This window comes from Ascaphus truei, chromosome 1 (assembly GCF_040206685.1).
Source record: "Ascaphus truei isolate aAscTru1 chromosome 1, aAscTru1.hap1, whole genome shotgun sequence".
In the NCBI taxonomy this organism is placed as follows: domain Eukaryota; kingdom Metazoa; phylum Chordata; class Amphibia; order Anura; family Ascaphidae; genus Ascaphus; species Ascaphus truei.
The window spans coordinates 358,724,507-358,749,367 of NC_134483.1; the positions used below are offsets into that span (position 1 = coordinate 358,724,507).

At 40.9% G+C, this 24,861-nt stretch overlaps 1 protein-coding gene across 4 annotated transcripts in view; it reads right to left on the reverse strand.

Annotated features, from left to right (window-relative positions):
- Nucleotides 1-24,861, reverse strand: part of PDLIM5 (PDZ and LIM domain 5) — a 133,341-nt gene that overhangs the window by 17,201 nt on the left and 91,279 nt on the right. For 3 of the 4 annotated variants that reach the window (XM_075609837.1, XM_075609826.1, XM_075609847.1), the window contains exons 4-5: nt 4,602-4,644; nt 1,623-2,083 (exon numbers count right to left, since the gene is read on the reverse strand). In XM_075609837.1, coding sequence (XP_075465952.1) covers nt 1,623-2,083; nt 4,602-4,644 — 504 coding nt within the window. The remainder of the gene's footprint in view (nt 1-1,622; nt 2,084-4,601; nt 4,645-24,861) is intronic. The other variant, XM_075609858.1, reaches the window with a different exon arrangement.

Here is a 24,861-nt window from a genome sequence, read left to right on the forward strand (position 1 = left end):
TTCATCCGGATTGTCATCATTGATAGCGGTTTACACACCCCCCCACCGTGACCATCCATACTTTATATTTCATGTTGCCGTCCGACACCTTGAAGTCCTATTAGTTGCATACCACTACCACTACGAGTTATTAGAGCATACCGTTGGGAGCTCCCCTCCCTACTTCTCTACTATTATTAAGACTTACAAGGCCACACAGGGCTGGATAAGAAAAATCGATATACTTAATATACAAAATAATAGTAAATATGACTGCCATTGTGAATTTCCTAAGAGCTACTCTATAATTATGCAATCATATTTATAGATGGGAAATAGCTGCTGAGTTATAAAATGAAAATGTCCCTGCCCCAAGGAGCTTACGATCTATAAGGAAGGGCAAGTGGAAACATGAGGCAAAAAAGCAAAGGTTAAAGCTATAATGTTTGGATTTATTTCCAATATGGTTAGTGGGTATGCTAGGTCAGAAAAAAAGCCTAGGTTTCAAGGTAACCAAATTGCACAAACATTTGCTCTGTTTAAATACACAGTAATTAAGTCTATGTGTAAAGATAGTGCACTCAGACAGTGGTATGCAGAAACTTGGTTTGTGGACTATTGCCTGGAACAAAATAAGAGGGACCAATCCCCCCCCCCCCTCCAACTATGTGCATTTTTAAAGATGTGCCAAATGAAATGTGAATTTTTATTAGTGTCTGAGATTTTTCTGACACCATAATGAGATCCTGGTGAGTCACTTGAAGCATATAGAATGAATGACTGAATATTTGCGGGTGGAATGCCCCATGTGGGTTTTTTATTCCCAATGTTATACTTAATTTACAGCTGTGCTATTACTGCATAAAAGAACCCTGTATAGAATTGAATTGTCGTTTAAGTTCTACTCAAATTGATATAAGGAAATAAAATAAAAAAAAGAAGTTGATCTAGTCTCACTTAATTTAAATAGGTAATAAACGTGGGAGCTTTATACATTCTGGCAAATATGTCCCATGCAAAAATTGAGGATACCGACATTACAGATCTAGCTACAGTACGTCTACCACAATACCAAATGTACTTTTGTTAGCGTCTTTAACACAATGTTTATCTCCAAATTAAAGTCTTCAATAATCATATTAGAAATGTAAAAAGGAAGAAAAGTCAGGATTTGCAAAGTACACATTATGTGAGAAAAATGAACTGACAAGTGCTCTTACAATTATTCTTTGGAAAAAAAAAACAGATTTATTATATACGTTGAAGACCAATAATCCCAGTTGATAAAATCACTTTGAAAAGAGTCCTGCTGCTCAGGTGACTGGAGTTTCATTGAATTTACCTGGAGCTCTGTGAATGGATATGTTTATGAGTTTTGTTTGTTGACTTATTTTCTAACCAATGTGATGATCGTTGCGCTTAAACCCATGTACCACAGCTTGAGGGTCATATAATCATACATGATTTAGTACAGAAGTTGCACCAGACATTGGAACACTGCGTTTCTTTTCCTTTCATGCCCTCTATTCAAACAGAGCACAACCCACCCAGGGTACAGTAGTCGCCACAGAGGCACCCTTTCTGAAAAAAACAAACAAAATACATGCAGAGCAATTTTAAAAAAGCACCCTGAAGCCACCTACCCATTTTGCGGTTTGTCAGCCTGGTTTTCTTTATGTCCTCTCCTCTGCATATCAGCCCCATCTTGGGCATTCTCATTAGCATACATGTTGGTGGTTGGACTGTAGCTGGCAGGCTGCCGTGGGACATTAACTGCAGGTTTAGGAGCGCTCAAAGCTGGTGCTTGCCCCCCAGTGGTAACTTTGGAATTTGCATGCAATCCAGGTGCAGAGGGTGGAAGTGTGCCGACTGCAGCCAATAGGGAGAAAGCGGACGGCTGAGAGGAAGCCTGGGCTTTAAAAGTCGCAGAGGCTGGGGTAAAGGCAGAGGATGGTGATGGGATCGCAGCGGGCTTGGAAGATGACACGCTTCCGAACGGCCTAGGTGCTTTATTGTAGGCCACGCTGACTGAAGAGGTAACTTTGGGTGCAGCAGGTGTGGGAGATGCAACGGGCACAGGCTTAATTACTTCCTTAGGTTTTTCCTATGTATATAAAACACACAAAAAATACACACCAACCACATGCAAGCAATTCAACAAGCATTTTCAGTTCTTATGGTAATATGTAGAGATGTAGCAGATGTTCTTACCCCTGTCAACGAGTTAACACACTAAATAACACGTGTTATCTCCTTAACTTAGCACTACTGTTCAATAACATGCAAGTGTTAACAGGTACAATAACGCCTGCTACATATGTATGCCCTTTCTCACAGTAACCCTTTTGCTGCAGAGGACATGGCAGATGTAGTAAAAAATCAACATTGCAACTGCAGGTGGGCAGTGTAGGGGGACCCTGATCATTGTATTGAATTTGCATTCTATTTAACTTCACACCTCAACCACAATGTACATATGTAAAGTAGCAGTGCCACTTCTTTTATTTGTATCATAGAGCTGAACACTTTGAAGGGTGGCTGAAATAGCAAATGATCTTTAGATCTTCTTTAAAATTCCACTTGCATCACCATAGCATTCGTCCTGTATATGTTCTTTATTTCAATATGGCCTTAGTACAAATGCAATGCATATATACTGCATATTTAATGGTATACCAGTGGAATTAGGAGCAGTAGGACGTTAAAAAAAAGCTATTTCACGCCTCTTAAAATATAATACAAACATTAAGGTTGAAGATATGTGGGATTCTACTTTATTACAAGTTTAATACTTTCCTCTTCAGTGACCCCTGACTAAATTATTTTAAAGTTGTTGCACCCCTGTGAGTCTCAACAAATGCTAACTTTTTAATTAATTTGTACATCTATAAAAATGTGCTCAGTATCTTTTCCCCCCCCTAAACATGTGTACATTATATTTCCTTATACATAGCAATCTATAGTTTTGGTTTCTGTTGCCTCTCTCATCTATGGGCATAATTTGTTTTAAGTACAATACTGCCCAAAATCCAGCTACACAAATATGAATGAGTAGCAAATTGCAAGTACTAAATTGTTTTCAATAATACCTCCACATACTGATTTCAAACAATGTTAGCTTTACTAATAGCCCCTGTATGCGGTAGCTACTTTACAGTACATAACTGCTATGTTCTCTCCCAGAATCCACTGCTTTTCCCATTCTCACGTATTATGCCTTTGAGGAAGTGCCATTGTTTGGTGCAAAACGCCCCAGGCGTACAGCCTCCTGAACTTGCTTGTCGGAAATATGCTTTTAATGATTATGGCAATAAAGCATTCAATTTAAAGGAGTTTGGAGCCGTTCTCAATTTGCAGCGCAAGTGCAATGGCATTCTGACATTTGTTTCATCCTCACTTGTTATTGGCTCTCCCCCCCCCAAATGAGGACAGTGACATGTCAAACTGGAATTGAAGGTTTGCATGATTATATGTGCTATGTACTGTACTATCCTATGCAGCAGGGCATTTCAAAGGGACTTTCACATTCAACATGCGACAAAGCCGCTCTCCCATTGCCGAGAAGAGTTTGGATCCATTGCAATAAATGGGATTAAACTGTTCTCCAGCACTGGGAGGGCTGCTTCATATCATATAGAGAAAGAAGCCTGTAGGAATGTGGAGGTAAGGATTATATATATATATATATATATATATATATATATATATATATATATATATATATATATATATATATATATATACTGTATTATAAATAACAAAGGGGTAGGCACACCAAGAATATGCAAAAATGTATTTTATTGGCTACTCTCTGGAGCCTTTATCAAGTGCCTCAACGTGTGTGTGGTGTGTGTGGTGTGTGTGTGGTGTGTGTGTGGTGTGTGTGTGGTGTGTGTGTGGTGTGTGTGTGGTGTGTGTGTGGTGTGTGTGTGTGTGTGGTGTGGTGTGGTGTGGTGTGGTGTGGTGTGGTGTGGTGTGTGTGTGTGTGTGTGTGTGTGTGTGTGTGTGTGTGTGTGTGTGTGTGTGTGTGTGTGTGTGTGTGTGTAAACATGCGGTAATATACAATGTTAGCATTTGAAAAAAACACAGTTCACAATATATCCAATACCTCCTAATGAAAGAGTGAAATTGTAATGAATAATACTTCATTGCAAAAAAAAAAAAAGAGAGCATTATTACAGGTTATGATCACAGGAAAAAGAACTTGGTATTTTGGTATTGTATTTAACAACCAAGTCATCTAGTATCCTTCCTGCTGTGAATGTACCATTGGTGCCATGTAACTTGCATGCAGATTTATTACTAGCCTCACTCATGTAAAAGTAAATACAATGCTATTTTTGCCTTTTTAGCTTCCTTACTAAAACATGTTTTTGCAACCTGGAGGCAGAAATCACCAGTAATCTGGATATTAACTATACCCTGTTTCATGCAAGAAAAATCAATATCCATGGTACAAAAATATGTTACTAGTCATATTTTGGTAATAGTTTCTATACAATAGTTTCCCCGTGTGGAGGAAGTGATAAAGAACTGTGTACATTTCAAATGCTAACATTTTTACACTGCAATCAGCATTTTAGTAATTAGCCATCTCATTCCTTTATGTTTCAGGTACTTACAGTTTGTGCTGGATTTGCAGTCGTCTTCGGCGTAGCTAACGGTCTAGGAGAAAAAGAAAATGACACTGCTCAATCAATAATCCCAGAGATTACTTACTGTACATACTACTTGCCCATGTTTCAGAGTTCAACTTTTGCAAAAAAAACAAAACCAATATATACTGAAATATTCATCTTTTAAGTAGTGCCTTCTGTTGTCAACACGTAAAGTAATTGCTTCAGACATACCAGGATATCCGAAGATAAAACGGACAAGGTGATAGAATCCTCCATTGTCCTTCAAGTCTCATGATTAATCAGGAAATACCTCTAGCCTCTTCCAAACATTGAAGCTACTGCAGCCCTTATTCTGCAAACTTCATTCAAGTTTACATATACCATGGGGCAGCCTCTAGCTTTGAGAAGCTCTGGTACAGTACACTGATTTTGTCGAGGACAGACTCAATTATATTCATTCTGACATACTGTACAATATGAGAGGACCCGTGGTAAATGTTTCAGGTTACAGTGTGCTGATTTGCATGTCATTACCCAGAATCCCTGGCTGTAGCGGAAGAATTGTACGCTAAGGCCCCAGTACGCGTGACAGGGTGCCTGGTGGCGCTCGTTCCCAGCATCAGCACGACCAGGTGGACTACTGGGAACCAACGACGGGGAGGCGTGGCGGGGGCGCGGCCATGACGTCACGCAGCTAGTTCGCCCTCATTGGCTGAACCGCCGCCGTGACCTGGCCAATGCTTGGCCGCCGCGCCAAAAGACAAAATTCTTGTCTTTTGGTAAAGGCGGTCGCGTATCCCGCATTGTGCCAGGCGTGCAAGCAGCTACTAGGGGCCGTACCTTTTGTGCGCCACGCACGCCGTCGCAGCCACTGGGGACCTAGCCTAAGAGATCATGGTGAAATGCGGGGTTGCAGACCTGTATGAGACATGTGAATGTGTTCACAAGGGTTATTTTTGTTTGCTAGGTTACACCTGCAAATTTACAGCTCCAATGATATAAAGTACAGAAATTTTACCATTCCGTCATTAATACAACATTCCCCAAGAAAGGTTGTCTAAACATTTTCACTTTATGCAATCATTTACCATCAGTCATTTGCCCAGAGAATTATATTAAAAGCCCCTTTTACAGACACTTTCCAGGTCCGTCATGTGGTTAAATAAATAAACCCGCAAAGAACGTTAGTGACTTAAAACTATAGTACAGGAGGGCCCCGGGTATATGGCGGGTTCCGTTCCAGAGGCCCGCCATATAGTGAAAATCGCCGGAAAGCGGATCCGGCGATTTTCAGTTCTGCGCATGCGCAAACCGGCATTTTCGCCGTTCTGCGCATGTGCAACCTATACTCTGCGCACGCAAACTACGGTATGCACGCGCAAACCGCGGTCTGTGCATGCACGCCGTGCGCACCCGCCCATTCTGCGCATATGAGACTTAGGAACCAACATGGCGGCCCCCTTCTCGGTGCTGCCGTATCAGCGAATCGCCGAAAAGCGGAGCGCCGAGAAGTGGGGCCCTGCTGTATACATTTTTTAAGCTCTGTTGCCTAGTGTTTTGGATGACATTCAGTATATTTAAGGGCTGAGCATTACTAACAGATTGGAAGATCTGGTTTACTGTATATATTTCCAACAGACAGTGCAATTGTTTTTCAGTCCAAATATCATTATACTGTATGAATGGTCTTTAAAGCCACAGTTCTCCCAACTCTAATTTCAAATAGTGTGCACTGATCTGTGTTAATTTCAGCTCCAGGGATCCCCTGCTTCATGAGATACTGTACATCTGACCTGGGTGGGCATGCAATATGGCTGTTTAAAGATCCCGTGGGCCAATAGGAAGCTGCAACGTCAGCTTCCTATTGACGCGCATCAAGCGGTACCTTTAAACAGGATTGAGATTTGGCAGAACCGTCAGAGGTATTATCTTGGGGAACAGTGGTCCCCGGAGTTCAAATTAATGTGGTTCCGCTGCGTAAACTTCCTGCTCCCCAACTGGGGAGGGGAGATAGGTTTTTTATTTTTCAAGTGAAACTTCTTTAGTGGCACCTATTCTGATGGGGTAAAATGGAGAGTTGGGGGCGAAAAGTGAAACGGAAGTGACGTCACGGCTCCCCACACTCCCCCCACACGTCTGGTATCACATGCGGCGCCGCTCTTAACGGGCGCTGCTCCCCCCACACGGGCGATTACATATGCGGTGGCGATAGCCGCCGGCGCCGCTCCTAACAGCCCCACACGTCCGCTGCCATGCCGCGCATGTGCACTACTAATGGCGACGCTTACGGACTTCTGCACATGCGCAGAAGCGGCTGGCAGCGGAGCCGTTGGTGAGAGGAGCAGGACGTTCGGGCGGCTCAGTATCGGCCTCTTCACCCCTCCCTGGCTCCTCCGGTCCCCGGCTCCTCCCCTCCCCAGTCCAGACAAAGCCGGAGATCCCAGAAGAGAGGAAGAAACGGAGAGGTGGGGGGAAGAAACGGAGAGGTGGGGGGAAGAAACGGAGAGGTGGGGGGAAGAAACAGAGAGGTGGGGGGAAGAAACGGAGAGGTGGGGGGAAGAAACGGAGAGGTGGGGGGAAGAAACGGAGAGGTGGGGAGAAGAAACGGAGAGGTGGGGGGAAGAAACGGAGAGGTGGGGGGAAGAAACGGAGAGGTAGGGGGAAGAAACTGAGAGGTGGGGGGAAGAAACTGAGAGGTGGGGGGAAGAAACGGAGAGGTGGGGGGAAGAAACTGAGAGGTGGGGGGAAGAAACGGAGAGACGGCAGGGGGCAGACTAGGGGTGCTGCTTAGTGTAATACTGGAGGAGGAGGAGGGGAGACTAGATGTGTCCTCGATAGGAAGAGTGAGAGCAACAGGTTAGTGAGCACAGCGGGGAGGCTGTCACCGTGTGACTCAGAGAGAGGTAACCAGGAGAGGTACTGAGGCTCACACAGAGAGGTAACCAGACACACACAGGAGAGGAGACAGGCTGCCGGTTATAACACACTCAGTCACACGCACACTCAGTCACACGCACACTCAGTCACACTCACACTCAGTCACACTCACACTCAGTCACACTCACACTCAGTCACACTCACACTCAGTCACACTCACAGGCACACACAGTCACAGTCAGTCACACACAGTCACACTCACACGTACACAGTCACGCACACACACACACACTCACACTGACACTGACACGCGCGCGCTCTCAGTCACACGCGCGCGCTCTCAGTCACACGCGCGCGCTCTCAGTCACACGCGCACACTGTCACACGCGCACACTGTCACACGCGCGCACACTGTCACACACGCACACTCAGTCACACGGGGAATTCACACTTAGTGCAAATAGCTAATACAGGGGATGTGTGCCGAGCACGTGCATTCTAAGTCAAATTTATTTGCGTTTTGTCATTGAAATTGTATTTTGATTTTTAATTAAAACATCACCAACACAAATACAATTTCTGTGACAAAAGTCAAAGAAGTTTCACTTACTATGCGCGTGCACAGCACACACAGCTTTTTTTAAATAAATGGTTCCTTAAATTAAGTTGAATATTATATTTATAAAGTCTTTATTAATTAAATATTAGTTGATTACATAAAATTCCACTGGGGTCTTTAGTACCATCTAATTTAAACCTTTGGTTGCCCCAAGATCTCTGGCACTGGAGAGGCCCCATATTGCTCTTTGAGTGCGCATCCTCTAGGGGAGATTGCTTTCTGCGCTCCTAATCGTTGGACAAAAATGGTACTCAACTGAATTCCAAGGGATATCAAAAGGACAAGGTGACGACAACTGCCAACGTGAATGAGAGGCTTGTAACCGCAGCACCTCGAGGACCATTGGGCAGGCTATATAGTTACATAGTAGATGAGGTTGGAAAAAAAAAAAGTTCAACCTGTGTTAAATTTAGACGACAAAAACTTATATTTCTATTTACAGTATTTTGACCCAGAGGAAGACAACAAAAAAAAAAAACCCCAGTGAATCATCATCCAATGCTGTCTCATACAGGGAAAAAGAAATTCCTTCCTGACGCCAAATAATGGCAATCAGATTTCTCCCTGGATCAACATCCTCCCCATGTTTACTTATTTGGTATATCCCTGTATACCTTTCCAGTCTAAAAATAAGTCCAACCTTTTTTTGAAGATATCTATTGTACAGTATCTGCCATCACAGTCTCCATGGGTAATGAATTCCACATGTAAACTGCCCTTATTTAAAGAGCCCTTTCCTTTGTTGTTGGTGAAATCTCCTTTCCTCCAACCTTAAGGGATGATCCTCTGTTTGTACTGCCCTTGGGATGAATAATTATTTTGAAAGCTCCTTGTATTGATCACGAATATATTTGTATATAGTTATCATATCCCTTCGTAGATACCGTTTTTCTAATGTAAACAAATCTAATTTAGCTAGTGTCTCCTCATAAACCAGATTTTCCATCCCCTTTGTTAATTTTGTGGCTCGTTTCTGCATTTTTTCTTGTTCCAGAATGTCTTTTTTATGGTGTGGTGCCTAAAACTGTACTCCATATTCAATGTGAGGTCTTACTAATGCTTTATACAGGGGTATAATTATGCTTACTTCCCTTCCATCCATTTTAATGCAAGTTAAGATCTTATTGTGCAGTGCCACTGCAAGAGGAGGAAGGTGTCAAAGTTCGGTCTTCAAATATTTGCACTAACTAATCTATTTCTTTGCAGATCCAGAAAAGTTCATTTGAACATGTTGGTTTCACACACAAAAAAAGGAACGAAAGCCTGCAATTCAGCACACCTGGGATATATGCTAATTTAAGTCATTTAAATATACTTTGCATGCCCAAATTAGCATATGTGCAGGAAGTGCTCCTTTTTTGTGCACAAGTGTCCCTCCTTGTGTTGTTCAAAGGTGTGTTTGGGGGGTATGGAAGCAATTTGGGACTCTACCAAAAAAAAAAAGTCTCTTCCTGTGTCTCTCCTTTTCAACAAAGCATTTAAAAACTCCTGGATGACCACTGCTCACTAAATTACAGTATGTTCTGATGCTCCATCCCAGGGGTGCACAAACTTTTTCCACTGCGTCCCCAGCCTGCTCTCCCACCCCTCCCCCCCCCATGCTCGTGCCCACCCTCTTACCTCATCTTCGGCAGTGACGTAACGTGTCTCTGCAGCGTTATTTGACATGGCGACACATCACCCGAAGCAGTCGGAGACAAGGTAAGAGAACTTACAGAGGCCTCCCGCGCGCCCCCCCTGGCATTTCATTTAAATGCTTTGTGAAAAGGCACGTGGCTTCTGTAAACGCTGTGCCCCCCCGCCCCCGAAAAATCTTGTGCACCCCTGCTCTAACCAATGTACTTACATTAACTCCTACTGTTTATGTTAGCCTCCCCACATTGATTAAATTGTAAGCTCTTCGGGACAGGGACTCCATTCTTCAAATGTTACATTTTTGTCTTGATGCAGTATTGTATATTACCTGGTGCTACACAAATAAACATACAGTGCATGCAAACTTCTCATTGCAATTTTAAATAACCAAAGTTCTTTAGAAAAGCCTGATAACCATCTCTTGTGGAATGTAACATCAAGTACAAGAGCTCTGCTTTGAGAAAATGTGCATTGTTCCATAACACAGTGTTATGGCCAATCAGGCGACAGTTGTTGAAGTAACTGAAATGTCCCATATTGTAGGGTTAAATCATTAAACACTCCATTACCACTGCTGCCATAACACCTGATTTATTAGTCCCTGTAGTCCTGTAGTAAACACAAGTCTGACAAATTTCAGCCATTTGTTTATGCAGTGGACAGATCACTCTGGCAGAATCTGTCATTTGCTTTAGATAGTTGAGCAGGCTTTTTCGTTTTCTGTGACTAGGTTTCCAAGATGATGTTCTAAAACAATTGTCACCGAATACTCCCAGTTATTTTCCTTACACTCAATCCAATCTGTGGCAAAATATATATTTGAATATATTTCTTTCAAACACTGAGAAGGAAAACCATATTTGACTGCTGATAACAGATAGAATAATAGGATGAAGCAAAAACATTACTGAATTACTTTGTGCATTACATTCATAACAGATTACAAGAGGGAGATCATTCATTGTATGTTCTTCAGGAATATCTAATATTACTATTCAGGAATGTCATTTTGGATGAACGCTCTGCAAAAAATAGATTATAGATATCATAATTATTCCCACTAAACAGTTCTTAAAGCTATGAAAAAGTGACGTGCTCAAATATACACACCTGAAAGCCACAGAGCAGACACACACACACACAATTCTCAATTCCATGAAGTTATGATTCACTTAAGATGCTAGGGGGTTAATTCACTAAAACATGATGACTGTTTCCAGTATGACAGACATCACACGGTAGCAGAGAAGTCTTCATCTCTCCTTTTCAACAAAGCATTTAAAAACTCCTGGATGACCACTACTCACTAAATTACAGTATGCTCTGATACTCCATCCCAGAGTGCGCAAACTTTTCCCCCTGTGCCCCAGCCTGCTCTCCCCTCACCCCCCCCCCCCTTACCTCATCTCTGGTGTCAAATTATGCCGCGATGTAAAGTGACCCCGAGGCGTTATTTGACATGCGGTCGCCCGAAACCGTTGGAGACAAGGTAAAAGAAATTACAGAGGCCTCAAACAACCCCCCTCCCCGCATTTAATTTAAATGCTTTGTGAAAAGGCACGTGGCTTCTGTAAGCGGCGGGCCTTCCTCCAACCCCAGATAAATCTCACTAAACAGCTCTTAAAGCTATAAAAAAGTGACGTACTCAAGTAAATTGTATATACACAACCTGAAAGCCACAGAGCAGACACACAATTCTTACTTCCATGAAGTTATTTTTCACTTAAGATGGTAGGGGTTAATTCACTAAAACATGATGGCTGATTCCAGTATGACAGACATCACACGGTAGCAGCGGACTGTCACTTTTTAGTAGGTAAATCCCTAAATAAATTCTCACTGGTCCAACATGAAGAAAGTGTTCTGCGAAAATACATCAATCTATTCATATTACATGAATATTTTTACTGACATTCCGTGCATCTTATAACATTCCACATTTTGGAGCACTACCTTATTAGGCAAACATGAGTATCATGCCGGCAGAGAAGAAAAGAAAAAAAAATGCAACCAGCAAATGCTTCTCATTTTTTACATCACATATTTTTTTTAGTTTTCTATCTATATAACACAGGCATTTCCCAGCCTTTCCTTCTATGTCTGAAATAACAAGACAGCGCTGATCGCAGTAGAAGCCTACAGCATGTTACAAACATTCTGGTTGCTCAGAGTCATTTTATTCCCACAAAGGAGATTTATATAGATTTTTAGAAGAAAGTCAGTTGTGCACCCAATGTATCACTTGATGCTTATAGACCCAAACAAACAGAACAAAAAGTATTTGTATTGACTATTTATTATAAAACTGACCCCTTATTTTAATTTTTAAAACTTTCTGGGAATAGGTCATAGACTTTAATGATGTACGTAATGGTAATGGTGGGAAAAATACTGCACCGAGTAATACATATCTGTTGCACAAATCTGCATTAGCCCCACAAAAATAAAAGTGATACGTTTTTAAAACTAAGCCTGTATTGCAAAGTATAATAATATATTTCTTCTTCAGCTCTGATCGATCTGCTGCAGGCATCCCTAGTGATCTCCCAGGTACTGCAGATGCAGACTCTATTCTCCACATTGCTCTAACAAATTTTCGGATTTCATCCTCCCATCGTACTTTAGATCTTCATTTGGTCGTTCACTTTCCCTTCAAATCAAGCTGAGTACCATCTTTGTCCAACGATGGCCATTTCTTTTTACTAATAAGTTTGGCTCACTGTCATGTTAATTGCTTCACCCTTATGATGATGTCACAGACTTTTGCTTGGTGTCAAACCCATTCATTTTTTTTCTTGTCTCTTTGGGAATACATCTCTCCATACTTCTTTGAATTGTCTAAAGCTTCTGAATGATCTTTGCATTTAGGGTCCAAGTCTGACATCCACACACGAGCATAGGCAGAATACACTGGTCAAAAACTTTCCTCTTGATGCACAGCGGAAGTTCCCTTGAAAGATTGTTGGTAGAAGTGGGCTGAGATAATCCACAAGTCTGATGCTCTAAAAACCTTGCAGTAATATTAAAAAGTACTTAGGAAGTCCTTACAGTTCATTCAAATGTGTAGGCAAGTGTAGTGTCTGATCAAATTTGTGAGATTAGGAATCAATGAAGGAAATCCTGTTGCAACGGAGGAGGGAAGTAATGGCAGGCGCACCGCTGCACGGTGCTAAACACGCCAGTCTGACGACTGAATCCGGGAGGGATTCAGCATATAGATATATCAACAACTGGCTCAGAAGAAAGCACTATAAAGTTGTAAAAACTCATGATCACGGACACAGTAGCTTCAGCACGGCGTGATCCCAGGCAGGGATGATCAGCAGATGTAGAGATGCCTGAAAAAAACACAACTCTGACAAAGCGTCCTATGCGTGAAACACGTTAGAGGATCTGTCAGGACCCTACCTTGCTGTTTCTTAACCAATATATGCTCTAATTAGTCACCACGTCCAGCGTTGTTTTTTTCAGGCTGTGCACCGGTTTTTCCTGTCTGGACTCTACCTCCCTTGAAAGATTGTCTAGGGATGTGCTCCATCTCATCTTCATTTCCTATTGATTTCATGCAAAAGGTTCCCATCAATTGTTACTTGGCGGCCATGGTAGACAGTATGACTTCTAGTGTTATTCCATTTGATCTTTACAGAGTTTACACATTTTTTAAACATTACTTTGTCTTGCTGAAATTCATATGGAGGCCCACTTTCTCACTTGCTTCGGCGATTTCTCTAATTTTTTGCTGGAGGTCTTCTGGACTAACAATGTAATTAGAAAATCATAGATGACTCAAGTATACACCATTGATTTTTATTCACTTTTCTTCCAAATTCAATGTCTTGAACAATTCAAATGTTGCTATGAAATGCTTTGGTGACATGGTGTCTCTTTCTCGCTCTCCTTGCTGATCCTTATCTTGCTTGTATCTTCATGTAATCTAATGGTTGATGCAACATTCTTGTAGATGTTCCTAATAATATCAATGTACGGTTCTTCAACACTTTGTCTTCTTAATGCATTTGAAACCGCTGAGGTGCTGACAGAATTAAATGCTTTTTCGTAATCTATTAATTCTAAAGTGAGCGGTAAGTCGTATACATTACTTCGGGAAATCACTTCTTGTACGGCTTCGATGTGGTCTACTGTGTTATATACACTGTGAAATCCCTCTTGTTCACTAAGCTGGGCAAAGTGCAGGGTCTGCTGCAGCTGATTAGTGAGCATCTTCATAAAAATCTTGTAAGTGATTGGAAGTAAATGTCAAAGAGTCTGTCCTGCGCTTCCGTGTGCAGTGCAGCGATCTGATAATATCAGACACTGGGGCATAACACGAGGGAGCTCCGTTTGGCCACAGTATCGACCGGTGCAGGGGGATAATTGTTAACTCACCTCACCTGCATCTCCGGTCTGGGACCCGCTCTCCTCGGCTGCTCCTGCGTGCCACCGTCTTGATGTAGTCAGGAAATAATGGTGGATTCGGCGCAACTGCGCATGTCTGAATCAGAGAGGCTCCTGGAGTTCTTCAACAAACTTTATTGGTAATACACACAAGGGCTAACACCGCATTCTCCCCCTCTACGCGTTTCACCCTCACAGATAGGGCTCCAAGACGAAGCCCTATCTGTGAGGGTGAAACGCGTAGAGGGGGAGAATGCGGTGTTAGCCCTTGTGTGTATTACCAATAAAGTTTGTTGAAGAACTCCAGGAGCCTCTCTGATTCAGACATGCGCAGTTGCGCCGAATCCACCATTATTTCCTGATTAAGTGATTGGAAGTAGACTGATTGGCCTGTAGTTGTCGAGGTCTTCGTTGTCTCCTTTCTTCAGGATGAGGATAACTATGGCATTTTTCCACTGTTCTGGAGTTTTCCTGTTCAAGAGTTTTGCAAGGATTTTCTTAAAGGACTTTTTGCAAGGACCTCTTCCACAGTTTCAAGATTTCAGTTGTAATTTAATTTTCCCTGGGAGCCTTGCCATTCTTCATGGATTGTATTTCCTTTGCCCCTTCTTCTGGAAGTACGCATGGTACATCATTGGTGGTTTCTTCTTACTCTTCCTCTACTGGATTATGTCCTGTGTGAATAATGTTCTCATACAATGTCAAGTCCTCCACTCTCATGTAATTTGATGTCACTCTGTACCCCCAATGTATGGCACTGCGGAATATGTTGGCGCTTTACAAATACACAATAATATCTCTTTACAATAAGTGCCCGATGTTGCATTGATAATCCAATGTCATCTTTGATAGTCTTCTTCATCATCATATCAAAGTTATATTTTCTTGCGTCTTCAATTATACGTTTGCGGACCGTCTTGCACAGCTCTGCATATTTAATGTTCTTGCATTTTGGGATAGCTACATTTCTGCTCAGCAACTGCTTTCTCTCATATTTTTACATCCTGTTTTTGTTAGCGATTCCTCCAGTTTTTTTTCTGTGCATTCAACTATAGTTCAGAAGTTCTTGATAATTGTTTGTTAAAGTGACTGCATGCATTTTGAGCATGCCAAATCGATTTTTCAGCTGTAGTTGAAATTTCTCTGCTGTTATTCTTGATGTTGATTGATTTTGTCTTCTTTTTAATCAGTTTTCTTCTCTTCCTCTTTGCAGATTTCATTGGTAGTGAGCCATGCAGTCTTTCACTTGAAGTATTATAGGTGTTTGTTGTTAGCTAGGATATAAATCGATTTCATTCTTGCAAAAAAATATAAATTCTTGATTCCATTGGGTCCACTACATGTACATTTTCTATTTGGATTCTTTTTGAAAAATGAATTAATGATGTAGAAGTTTTCACATCTTGAAAATTGTACCAAATCTGCCACCACGTTAATTCCTGTTAACCATACATACCAACTGATTTTTCATCTTTCTGCTGGGCATCAATGTTTCCATTGAAATCTTCCATACTGTAATGATCTTGGTGACAATTTCCTTTGTGAAGTCAGTTGATTTCATGGTAGAATTCTTCCACTTAATTATCTGTGTAACTTTATGACACTAAATTGTGTAAGGTAGTAAAATCAGAATAGGGTGTAATTTCTCTCAAGAACGACATGATAGACTTGGGCAGCTAAAGGGAAGATGTGGTTTAATACAGATAAATGCATTTGGGAGACAAGAATAAACAGGCGACTTACCGCACACATTAAATGGTGAAAAATTAGGTCAATCCTTGATGGAGAAGGATTTAGGAGTTCTTGTAGGTAGCAGCATTGGGCACTATTGCTAAGTCTGCTAAGGCAAATAAGATCTTATCTTACAGTATGCAGCCCCCTTTCCATATGCCTAAGGGAAACTACACGGCAACTCCGCGTGCTGCTGTACCTGTTGCTTACAGTAGGCCTAAGCCTCCACTTCTGGGAGCCTGGGGTGAGCTCTCTCTCGCTGTTCTGTGCAGCGCCTCCACCTCTGAGGGATTCCAGTGTGGGCAGGATGATTCTTTATAGGACTTAATACTCAGCAATAACAATGCCACACTATAATTATAACGGGCTTTACTATAATGGCATAGAACAGCAGTGCGCAAACTGGGGTTTTTCTAAGGGGGTGCGCAGTTGCAGAGCCCCCGCCCTTTTCCCCCCAGGCATGTAAATTAAATGCCTGGGGAAGCGCGAAGCCTCTGCAACTTCACTTACCTGCTCTCAGCCGGCTCTTCTTTGACACCGCAGGGTCAAATGGCAACGCGTCATATGACGAGTGGAGCCAGAGAGCAGGTAAGGAGGGTCTCGTAGGCAAGGGGGAGCGGAGACCGGGGGGGGGGGGGGACGAACTTAAAAGTTGGCATTTGGCCAAGTCAAATTAATACAGGAAAATGTCTGATGGGAAGAGTGGGGGGGGGGGTTGCGATGCCTTGTATATATAATACACTATTTGGATTACTACAACTACCTGTGTGCTGTCTCCTTTTACTGGAACTAAAAACTGGTAAATATATATATTTATATTCTTTACATAAGGGATAAGCATCAGGATCGACTGGAGTATCTGTGTGACTGACTGACTGGGTGGGTAGGTGACTGACTGACTGGGTGGGTGACTGACTGGGTGGGTAGGTGACTGACTACTTGTGGTCTCTCTATCCCCCCCTATACACACACACACACACTCTCTCTATACACACACACACACACACACACACACGAACTTTCTCTTAGCACAGCCGTTAACCTCACCATTGCAAATACCTGCCTAACCTTAAACCATATTCTGCTCTGCTTATGTTTGACATGCGTAACTTTCACCTTAACAGTAATTGTTTGCATCTGTGTGCTTCATACATCCTTTTTTATTTTGGCTTTAGCGGAAAGGTCCAGTTTCCCACTATCTGGCAGGGAAGCATAGAATAGTCCTCCGATAACCACATTACGAAATATGACCATGGATAAAGATATTCAATAGGTAATCATCATTAACACTTCTTTGTAAATGAATGTTGAAATAATTTGCATAGGTTTTGACATTTGTGGCAAATATTTTTAAATCAATTACCTTTTTAATAAATGAAACAGCTTTACTGTTTCCCCTGCTCCTGACCATTAGATATTTGGTTGGAAAGTGATTAAAACAAAGAGAGAACACACAGGGACAAATGATTCTCTATGGAAGACGTCATGGCACCTTACACAAGTGGTGGGGATGGAGGAGGAGTGCCAAGACTCTGCTTATATTGGCTGCTCCGTCATCTTCTTTGAAGCCACCACATTTTACACAGCATGTCACAAGCTTAAAATATCCTTCAAATATCAATGGCTCCCATGGCTGACTGAAAAATAACACGATAATAAAAAACTATCTGCATAATTCTTTGTTTTTTTGCCCAACTCGAAAATGTTCTTTTCGCATCTGTTACCTCGACTTCATATGGGAAAAACCTAGACTTCCAGCAAAGTCTCAATTACGTTGAATAAAACTATCCATTCTTCAAAAGTAATAATTACATATGTAGCGGGGTATAAAAGCGCAACAATTTTTTATGTCTGGGATTAAGACAAATTCCCCCATATCATTAAAAGCAGAAGTTTTTGCGGCTATATTTTTCTTTTTGTGGCGGAATTTGAAGGGAAAAAAAATAGCTCTCCATTTAAGTGCAAGTAAAAACAAATGTAAAAACTGGGGCACATCTCCTAGTCAGATTTTCCTTGCAAGCTGAACATATGAAAACCATTACGTTTTTAAGAAATCCATTAGTTTGTACAACTGATTAGAAATGGGAATGTCTGCATTATTTTCCTTGCCTTGTATTTTGCCGTGATTAAAAAACTAGCTTTCAATGAGTGTCAAAAATCAGACTGTCCGTGTCTGATATAAAGCAATACTATTGTGTTTAGTGCCAGGTGCTCTGTTTCATAACATTATACAGTTTTGAAATTAACAAAAATTGGTAAGAGACTTGGGGGGAAAAAAAATCTTGGACAAAAAACAGAGCAAATAATTTACAGATGCTCCTTACAAGTTGTAAAAATATGACTGCATTATTCCAGCCTACAACAATATAACTAAAACCGAACAATAAATAATGGACTAACAATTGACGTACAATAGTCCCCCGACTTCCGGGATCCCTTTGCTCATTGGTGCAAGAGATATCTGTAGTTCTATTGGGTTGGTTTTGAAACGAAAAGATGACAAAGATGGCCACCAGGACTACAAACAAAGACAGAAATTAGAAGATGACATGGCGGCTTTCTATTGGCCACCGGAGCATGCTCTGATCCTGTGACCATTTTGAGTCCATCAGCTTGCCTGGTGGATGGTCAATGATCCTCATCTGGTGGGTGGGGAGGGACACAAATGTCATGGGGGCACAGATAAGTTCCAGCGCACCCCCCACCCCCCTACCCCCTGTTCTATTAAGGTTAAAAAATATATAAATTCAAGCAGCTGGTGGAACTGTTGTTTTAAATTACATGTGAATGGTTATATTTTACTAAGAAAGAAGGCCAGACAGAAACGGCAAATCTGACAAAGTAACAATGATTAGCATGATTAGCTTGACATTTTACAAGGTTTCTTGTTTTTATTTCGAGAAAGAATGTACGCATTGTTGCAATTCTTCCAGTAGATCTCATCAGAGAGCTGGTGACGTATATGTAGGAGTAAATTACTGGAGTGGAAAAGTAGGGTCTTCCTTACCGAACAGGAAGAGATGTGAAATAATGTATAACATTCTGCTTGCACTTCATTGGACCTTAGGAACATCACACTCTTTTATAGGGCAGATTTTATACCAAGATGTACATCTTAATGTAACATTCCTAATAAGGCACGTCATTAAAAAAAAAGAAGTGAACTGCACTCCCCCTGAGCATTTCCTTAACAAACAAACAAATAATGGCACTTAAAAATACATTCGTATTGAGGTCAAGATACAGTTTTGCAAAAGATCTGATTACTGTGATAATACCTATTTAGTAACTTTTAACACTATATTGAACAGACTTTGTGATTGATTTGAGATATACAACTGTATATTATTGATGGTTTAATCAAGCGCCTCATCTAGTCTTTCCTAAAGTGTACTTTTTACACTTGATCTAGCTCTAACAGTTCCTGCATTGTCTGCACTTGTTCCAAGCAGATTGCCTGCTCTCTTTGTACAGTATGGATTTGCAAAGCCTAATTGCTTCGCCTTGACAGAACCAACAACAGTTGTCCCAGAGGTATTGATACACATTATGTAATTGAACTGAAACTGCAGTCATTCATTATCACTGTCGCCCTTAAACCTATTGCTGGCATATGTTTTATTTTGCCTGTTTAGTATCTATGGCCACTCCGTGTTTTTGGAAGCCTGCCTTTGCTTAAATTAATGCCTTGCAGGCCACTTCAGTAGTGACGGTGTTAAAGGTGCAGTTCCACTTAGCAAGTCCATTTTTTGCTTCATTATTTTCCATTACTACTCTATTTTTTTTTAAAAAATCAGATCTGCTATATAGTGTACAACTGGGAAATCAATTAGTAGCTCAATGGCCTTCCTCCACCTTTCGTCTGAGGTTTTTTCCTCCTAACTATCCTAACCAGAAGACCATTGTGGTTTTATTTTTCCATTAACTGAGCAAGATTGCATCAGCCCTACACAGGCAGACAACCCTGCCAACATTGTTCTTCTTAAGAAGGCAGCTGCCCTTTTTGTAGGACAGCAACTGGGCAGCACCCGGCTGTAGTGCCAATCAGTAAGTGATCATTTGGTGCCCCCTTACTGACTGCTCTCCTGCAGCTTTCCTATTAGTATCTTGTCCTTAACTGTAGGGGACAAAATATCCCAAGGAGTCGCTCAGTGTATGAGATGTATGAGCAACACATTTCTAATTTATGTTTATTGCTACTTCAATACATGTTGGGAATTATGCCACAACTTTCAAAATAAGTTCGGATTTCTTTAACAGTGCCCTCTTTAGTGTCATTCACTTTGCGGCTACCGTTTGGCATTGCAGCATAAATCATTCACTTTTTATTGTAGTCCAGTTTGAAAAACCCTTTATTGGTTACATTTAAGAAATTGATGGTTCACTTCATTTTAGTATACAGTACGTGTCTGGTTTAGATCTCCGTAAAGGAGCAATCCATACAATATCCTACAGTAAATGTGTTTTTTTTTTTTTTTTTTAAATAAATCAGTTTGGTAGTATTAGATAATACTTACTTAATTAGAAAAATATATATTATTTAACTCAATGTCATTTTAATGAGTTTTAAAATACTGAGCACCCTTTGATTTCTATAGCAGGTTTTAGCCAACCTCCCCAGCAGTGCAAGATCTTTGTAAGACTTTCATGTTTGTGATAATTTGTTGCCAATGTTCCCAGCAGTTTGAACTGCAAACTGTAACAATAATAATGTTACTTTAGTAATATAAAAACACATAATAGCACTTGCTTGTCAAACCGCAGATATAACTGTTTAATCCCTAGAGCAGGAGAGGTGGCACCCATTTTCTTCTAGCCCAGTAGAGCGGGGTTGCCCATATTCTGTTAATCTTTTATTTAATGTCACCTGGCCTCAGTAACTCAGCCCTCAGTACACATTATTACTTTGTATTTGTAACCCTGAAAGCACAATCAACAAAATAGATATCCCTTGGAGGTATGTAGTTATTAGACAGTGTGCACTGCAACCCATCAGCTGGTTGAGCTCGCACTGCAACTCATCAGCTGGTTTAGCTCATACTACTAGAGCGGTTGTTCTGAATTACAGAGGTTGTGTGGGTTCAACTTCTGATCCTGTTGGGTCCGACACCATACCCTATTTCAAAGGTGCCTTAGACTTGTCAACCCAATAACACTTTGTTTGCTGTGTGAAGGTAGTGGAATCACTTCCTGCTGTTGTAGAGTTGTATTTATTGTAAAATAAAGTATTTCAATGCAGTATGTGTTTGGCACTCTGGCAGATAGCACAGTGAATTTTGTTGTCCCTGTTCTGTAACACCATTGCCATTTTTGTGCATATCCTTCATGTAGCACCAGAATTAGTGCATATCTTCGTGGTAGCTTCCTCCTCCGGCTTCCTTTGAAAGCAGAACACTTCCAATTTTTGCCTGACAGTGAGCAGCTCAAAAGTAGGATTGACAGTGATACTATCAATCAGCTATTTCAGCTCACACTCCTAGAGCTGTGACCTAGCAAAGCAGTGGTTGTAGATCCTAGGCTTATTATCAACTCTATATAATTGGTATGGAAATTGTTTTAGGAAGTGTGGGACGGGCCTTGTTTAAATATAATTTGCATAGTCATTAGAATATGTCCCGGCCAGATGTATGTATGTATGTATGTATATCTCATGTTCCTTTTTAAACAATCTGCAAACTGATTGTAGTCACTTACGGATTTAAATTAATCCGCCCGGATTTTTAAGTATGCAATCCGCATACAAATTTTAGTGTGAGAAACGGATTTTGTCAAAATGATGTGCGGAATTCCGTAAAACCGATTTTGATAGTTTCGTTAATTCGTACTGCTGAGTTACACTAACTGAAGGATTGATTGAAACTGAAAGGCAGCCCTGGGAAGCATGATCTTTGCTGATCGATTGCAGGAGACCGAAACGATCAGCAGTTTAGGTAATTCATTTAATAATAAATGTAACCAAAGGCTGCATATAAAATATATATATATTTGTTTGTTTGTTTGTTTTAATAAGTGCCACTTGTACTGCTTCATTAAGAAACCAAGTTTGCCATTATGAAAATCTACCTCCCAGTTAAAAATCTTCCTTAGTTTGAAATTGTTTGCTTATCCACTAAAACATTTAATTTCTACTTGAAGCATTTCTTTGGATATTTTAGTTGAACATGTCATTATTATTTTTTACACTAATAAGGAATGTTCCATCATAACAAGGCTGAAGGAAAATGTGCAGTTGGGAACTGTGAACAAAAGACTACAGCCAATGATGAAGAACTAAATACTGTTACATTGATTTAACAAAGGGAGGTCAACACCATAGTGCACAGGGACAGGAGAATGGGAAAACTGATCAGTAGAGAAAAATGGCAACAAAAGTTTACAGTGGTTGCTAAAAAAAATAACTTGGCATAACATCTGGAACATACACACATGCCCTGGATTAAATTACAAAGAGAACTTTTTGGCATCACATTTTATCAGCGCATATTGTCCTTCGAACTAGCCCTTGTTATTGTTCAGTTTATGACCCTTTCCGCTGATACCTGTTCTTCTCCAACACTAATCCTCCACAGAGAGTAAACGTGAGGGGGTTAATGGAAAACAAGCAAACGGCCTTCATTTTCAGAAACCCCTCGGAAATTCTGTAGTGACAAATGTGAGCTACACATCAAATGAGCCTAAATGAATAAGAAAACCAGAACCATGGCAAAATTGTCTGAACAAAGATCACTTGGTAATGTGTTGGCCTTCACATAAATATCTTTAAGAATAGTTTGAATCCATTTTTAATATAAATAAAGCGGCGTAATGGAAAGTGACTTTTTTTGCTTCAGACATTTTGGCAGGCTTACTCATCATGTGGAATTAATGTATTTAATAATGTAATCTCCTCATCTGAAAAATATAAATTTCACACTTCTTAAAACAATAGATACTTGGCTGTAGTTTGTTGTGCATATGAGCAAGATTTATTAGCCATAATCCTTCCCTTTTTAGTCCTTTTAATTTCCAGAGAGAAGACAACAAAAGTATTGGTTTACTTTGTACTTTTTTTTTAAAGTCCTACCTACAGTATACCAGGTGGTTCCCCCAGAGCTCACTCCTCAAACATCCTGGGACCCCTTGAGCAACAAGTCAGCTCACTCCGGCCATAGCCGCACACAAAAAACCCTATATTTTCTGGAACCTGGGGGTCCATGCATGTCCGTTGACAAGGGATGATCTCTTAGGCTGTGTTTATAGTGGCGTAGTGCTTGTTGAGGCGCGCTTAGCATATATTCTGAGACCCATTATATGTTATGGTGCCATTCTGAGTGAAAGCTTCCGGTTGCTTGCTCAAGCTTGCTGAACCTCGCTCAGCTTCCACCTACAGGCAAATCTGTGTTTCTGTGCTTGCTGGAGAGGAGGTGTGGTCACGTGACCGAACAGCCTCCAATCAGAGCGCAGCACATAAATTATCTTACACCCGAGAGCGGCCATTGTTCCCTGTGTGCTGTGCTGTGTGTGTGTGTGTGTGTGCAGTGTATGCAGTGAGTGTGTGCTGTGAGAGTGCTGTGAGTGTGTACAGTGTGCTGTGTGTGTGCAGTGTATGCAGTGAGTGTGTGCTGTTGCTGTGTGTGCTGTGAGTGTGTGCAGTGTGTGTGTGCTGGTGCTGTGAGTGTGTGTAGTGAGTGTGTGTAGTGAGTGTGTGCAGTGTGCTGTGTGTGCAGTGTGCAAAAAAAAAAGTGACATTATTATGTTTTTTTAATTCGGTATATATATATATATATATATATATATATATATATATATATATATATATATATATATATATATATATATATATATATATATATATATATATATATATATACGCAAATATAACTTTATGCTCATCTGCATGTCTTAGGCAGGTCTGCAACCCCGCCTTCCCTCATTATCACCCAGCATACAGCACTTCCACTGCAGCAAGGGATTCTGGGAAATGACATGCAAATGAGCACACAGTGTCACTTTTTGCCTCAATAACCATTTTTAACATGGTTCCCTATAAGCTTAAGCTTGCTGCATGGTCACAGCTTTGAGTACAGCCAGGGTTAAGGTGCATACCCAGAAAACCACCCACAGACAGCTGTTTCGACCTTGATGGGTCTCATCAGTGTGGGGTTGATTTTACTGGGAATACTATGGTATTATGGTTTAGCCTATCCCATAGCCTCTCTTGCATTCCCAGTAAAATCAACCCCACACTGATGAGACCCATCAAGGTCGAAACAGCTGTCTGTGGGTGGTTTTCTGGGTATGCACCTTAACCCTGGCTGTGCTCAAAGCTGTGACCATGCAGCAAGCTTAAGCCTATAGGGAACCATGTTAAAAATGGTTATTGAGGCAAAAAGTGACACTGTGTGCTCATTTGCATGTCATTTCCCAGAATCCCTTGCTGCAGTGGAAGTGCTGTATGCTGGGTGATAATGGGGAAAGGCGGGGTTGCAGACCTGCCTAAGACATGCAGATGAGCATACAGTTATATTTGCATGTTTGCTTTCCTGTGGAGGGTTTTTGTCACTTTTTTTACTCACCATAACTTAACTCAGTATTATGTTTTATATATATATATATATATATATATATATATATATATATATATATATATATATATATATATATATATATATATCCATGGATATAGGGGATATATATTAAATGAGATATATATATATTATATATATGATATATATATTTTGGATATATCTATATATATCCTATATATATATATCATACATATATATACACGTACATACATATCATACATACATACATACATATCCATCACACAGATCCCTGTCCCGCCTCGCCTCCGCCCCACAAGCACCGCCTACCAGAGCACACGCTCTGTCTGATGGGCAAGAACATGAAAAGCAGCTGCTTGGTAAGCGAGAGGTGAACATCAGCGCTGGAGAGCACTGCCACTCTCCACTATAAACACAGCCTAAGGCCCGTTTTATAGTGCCGGACGCGTGCTGCGCCGTG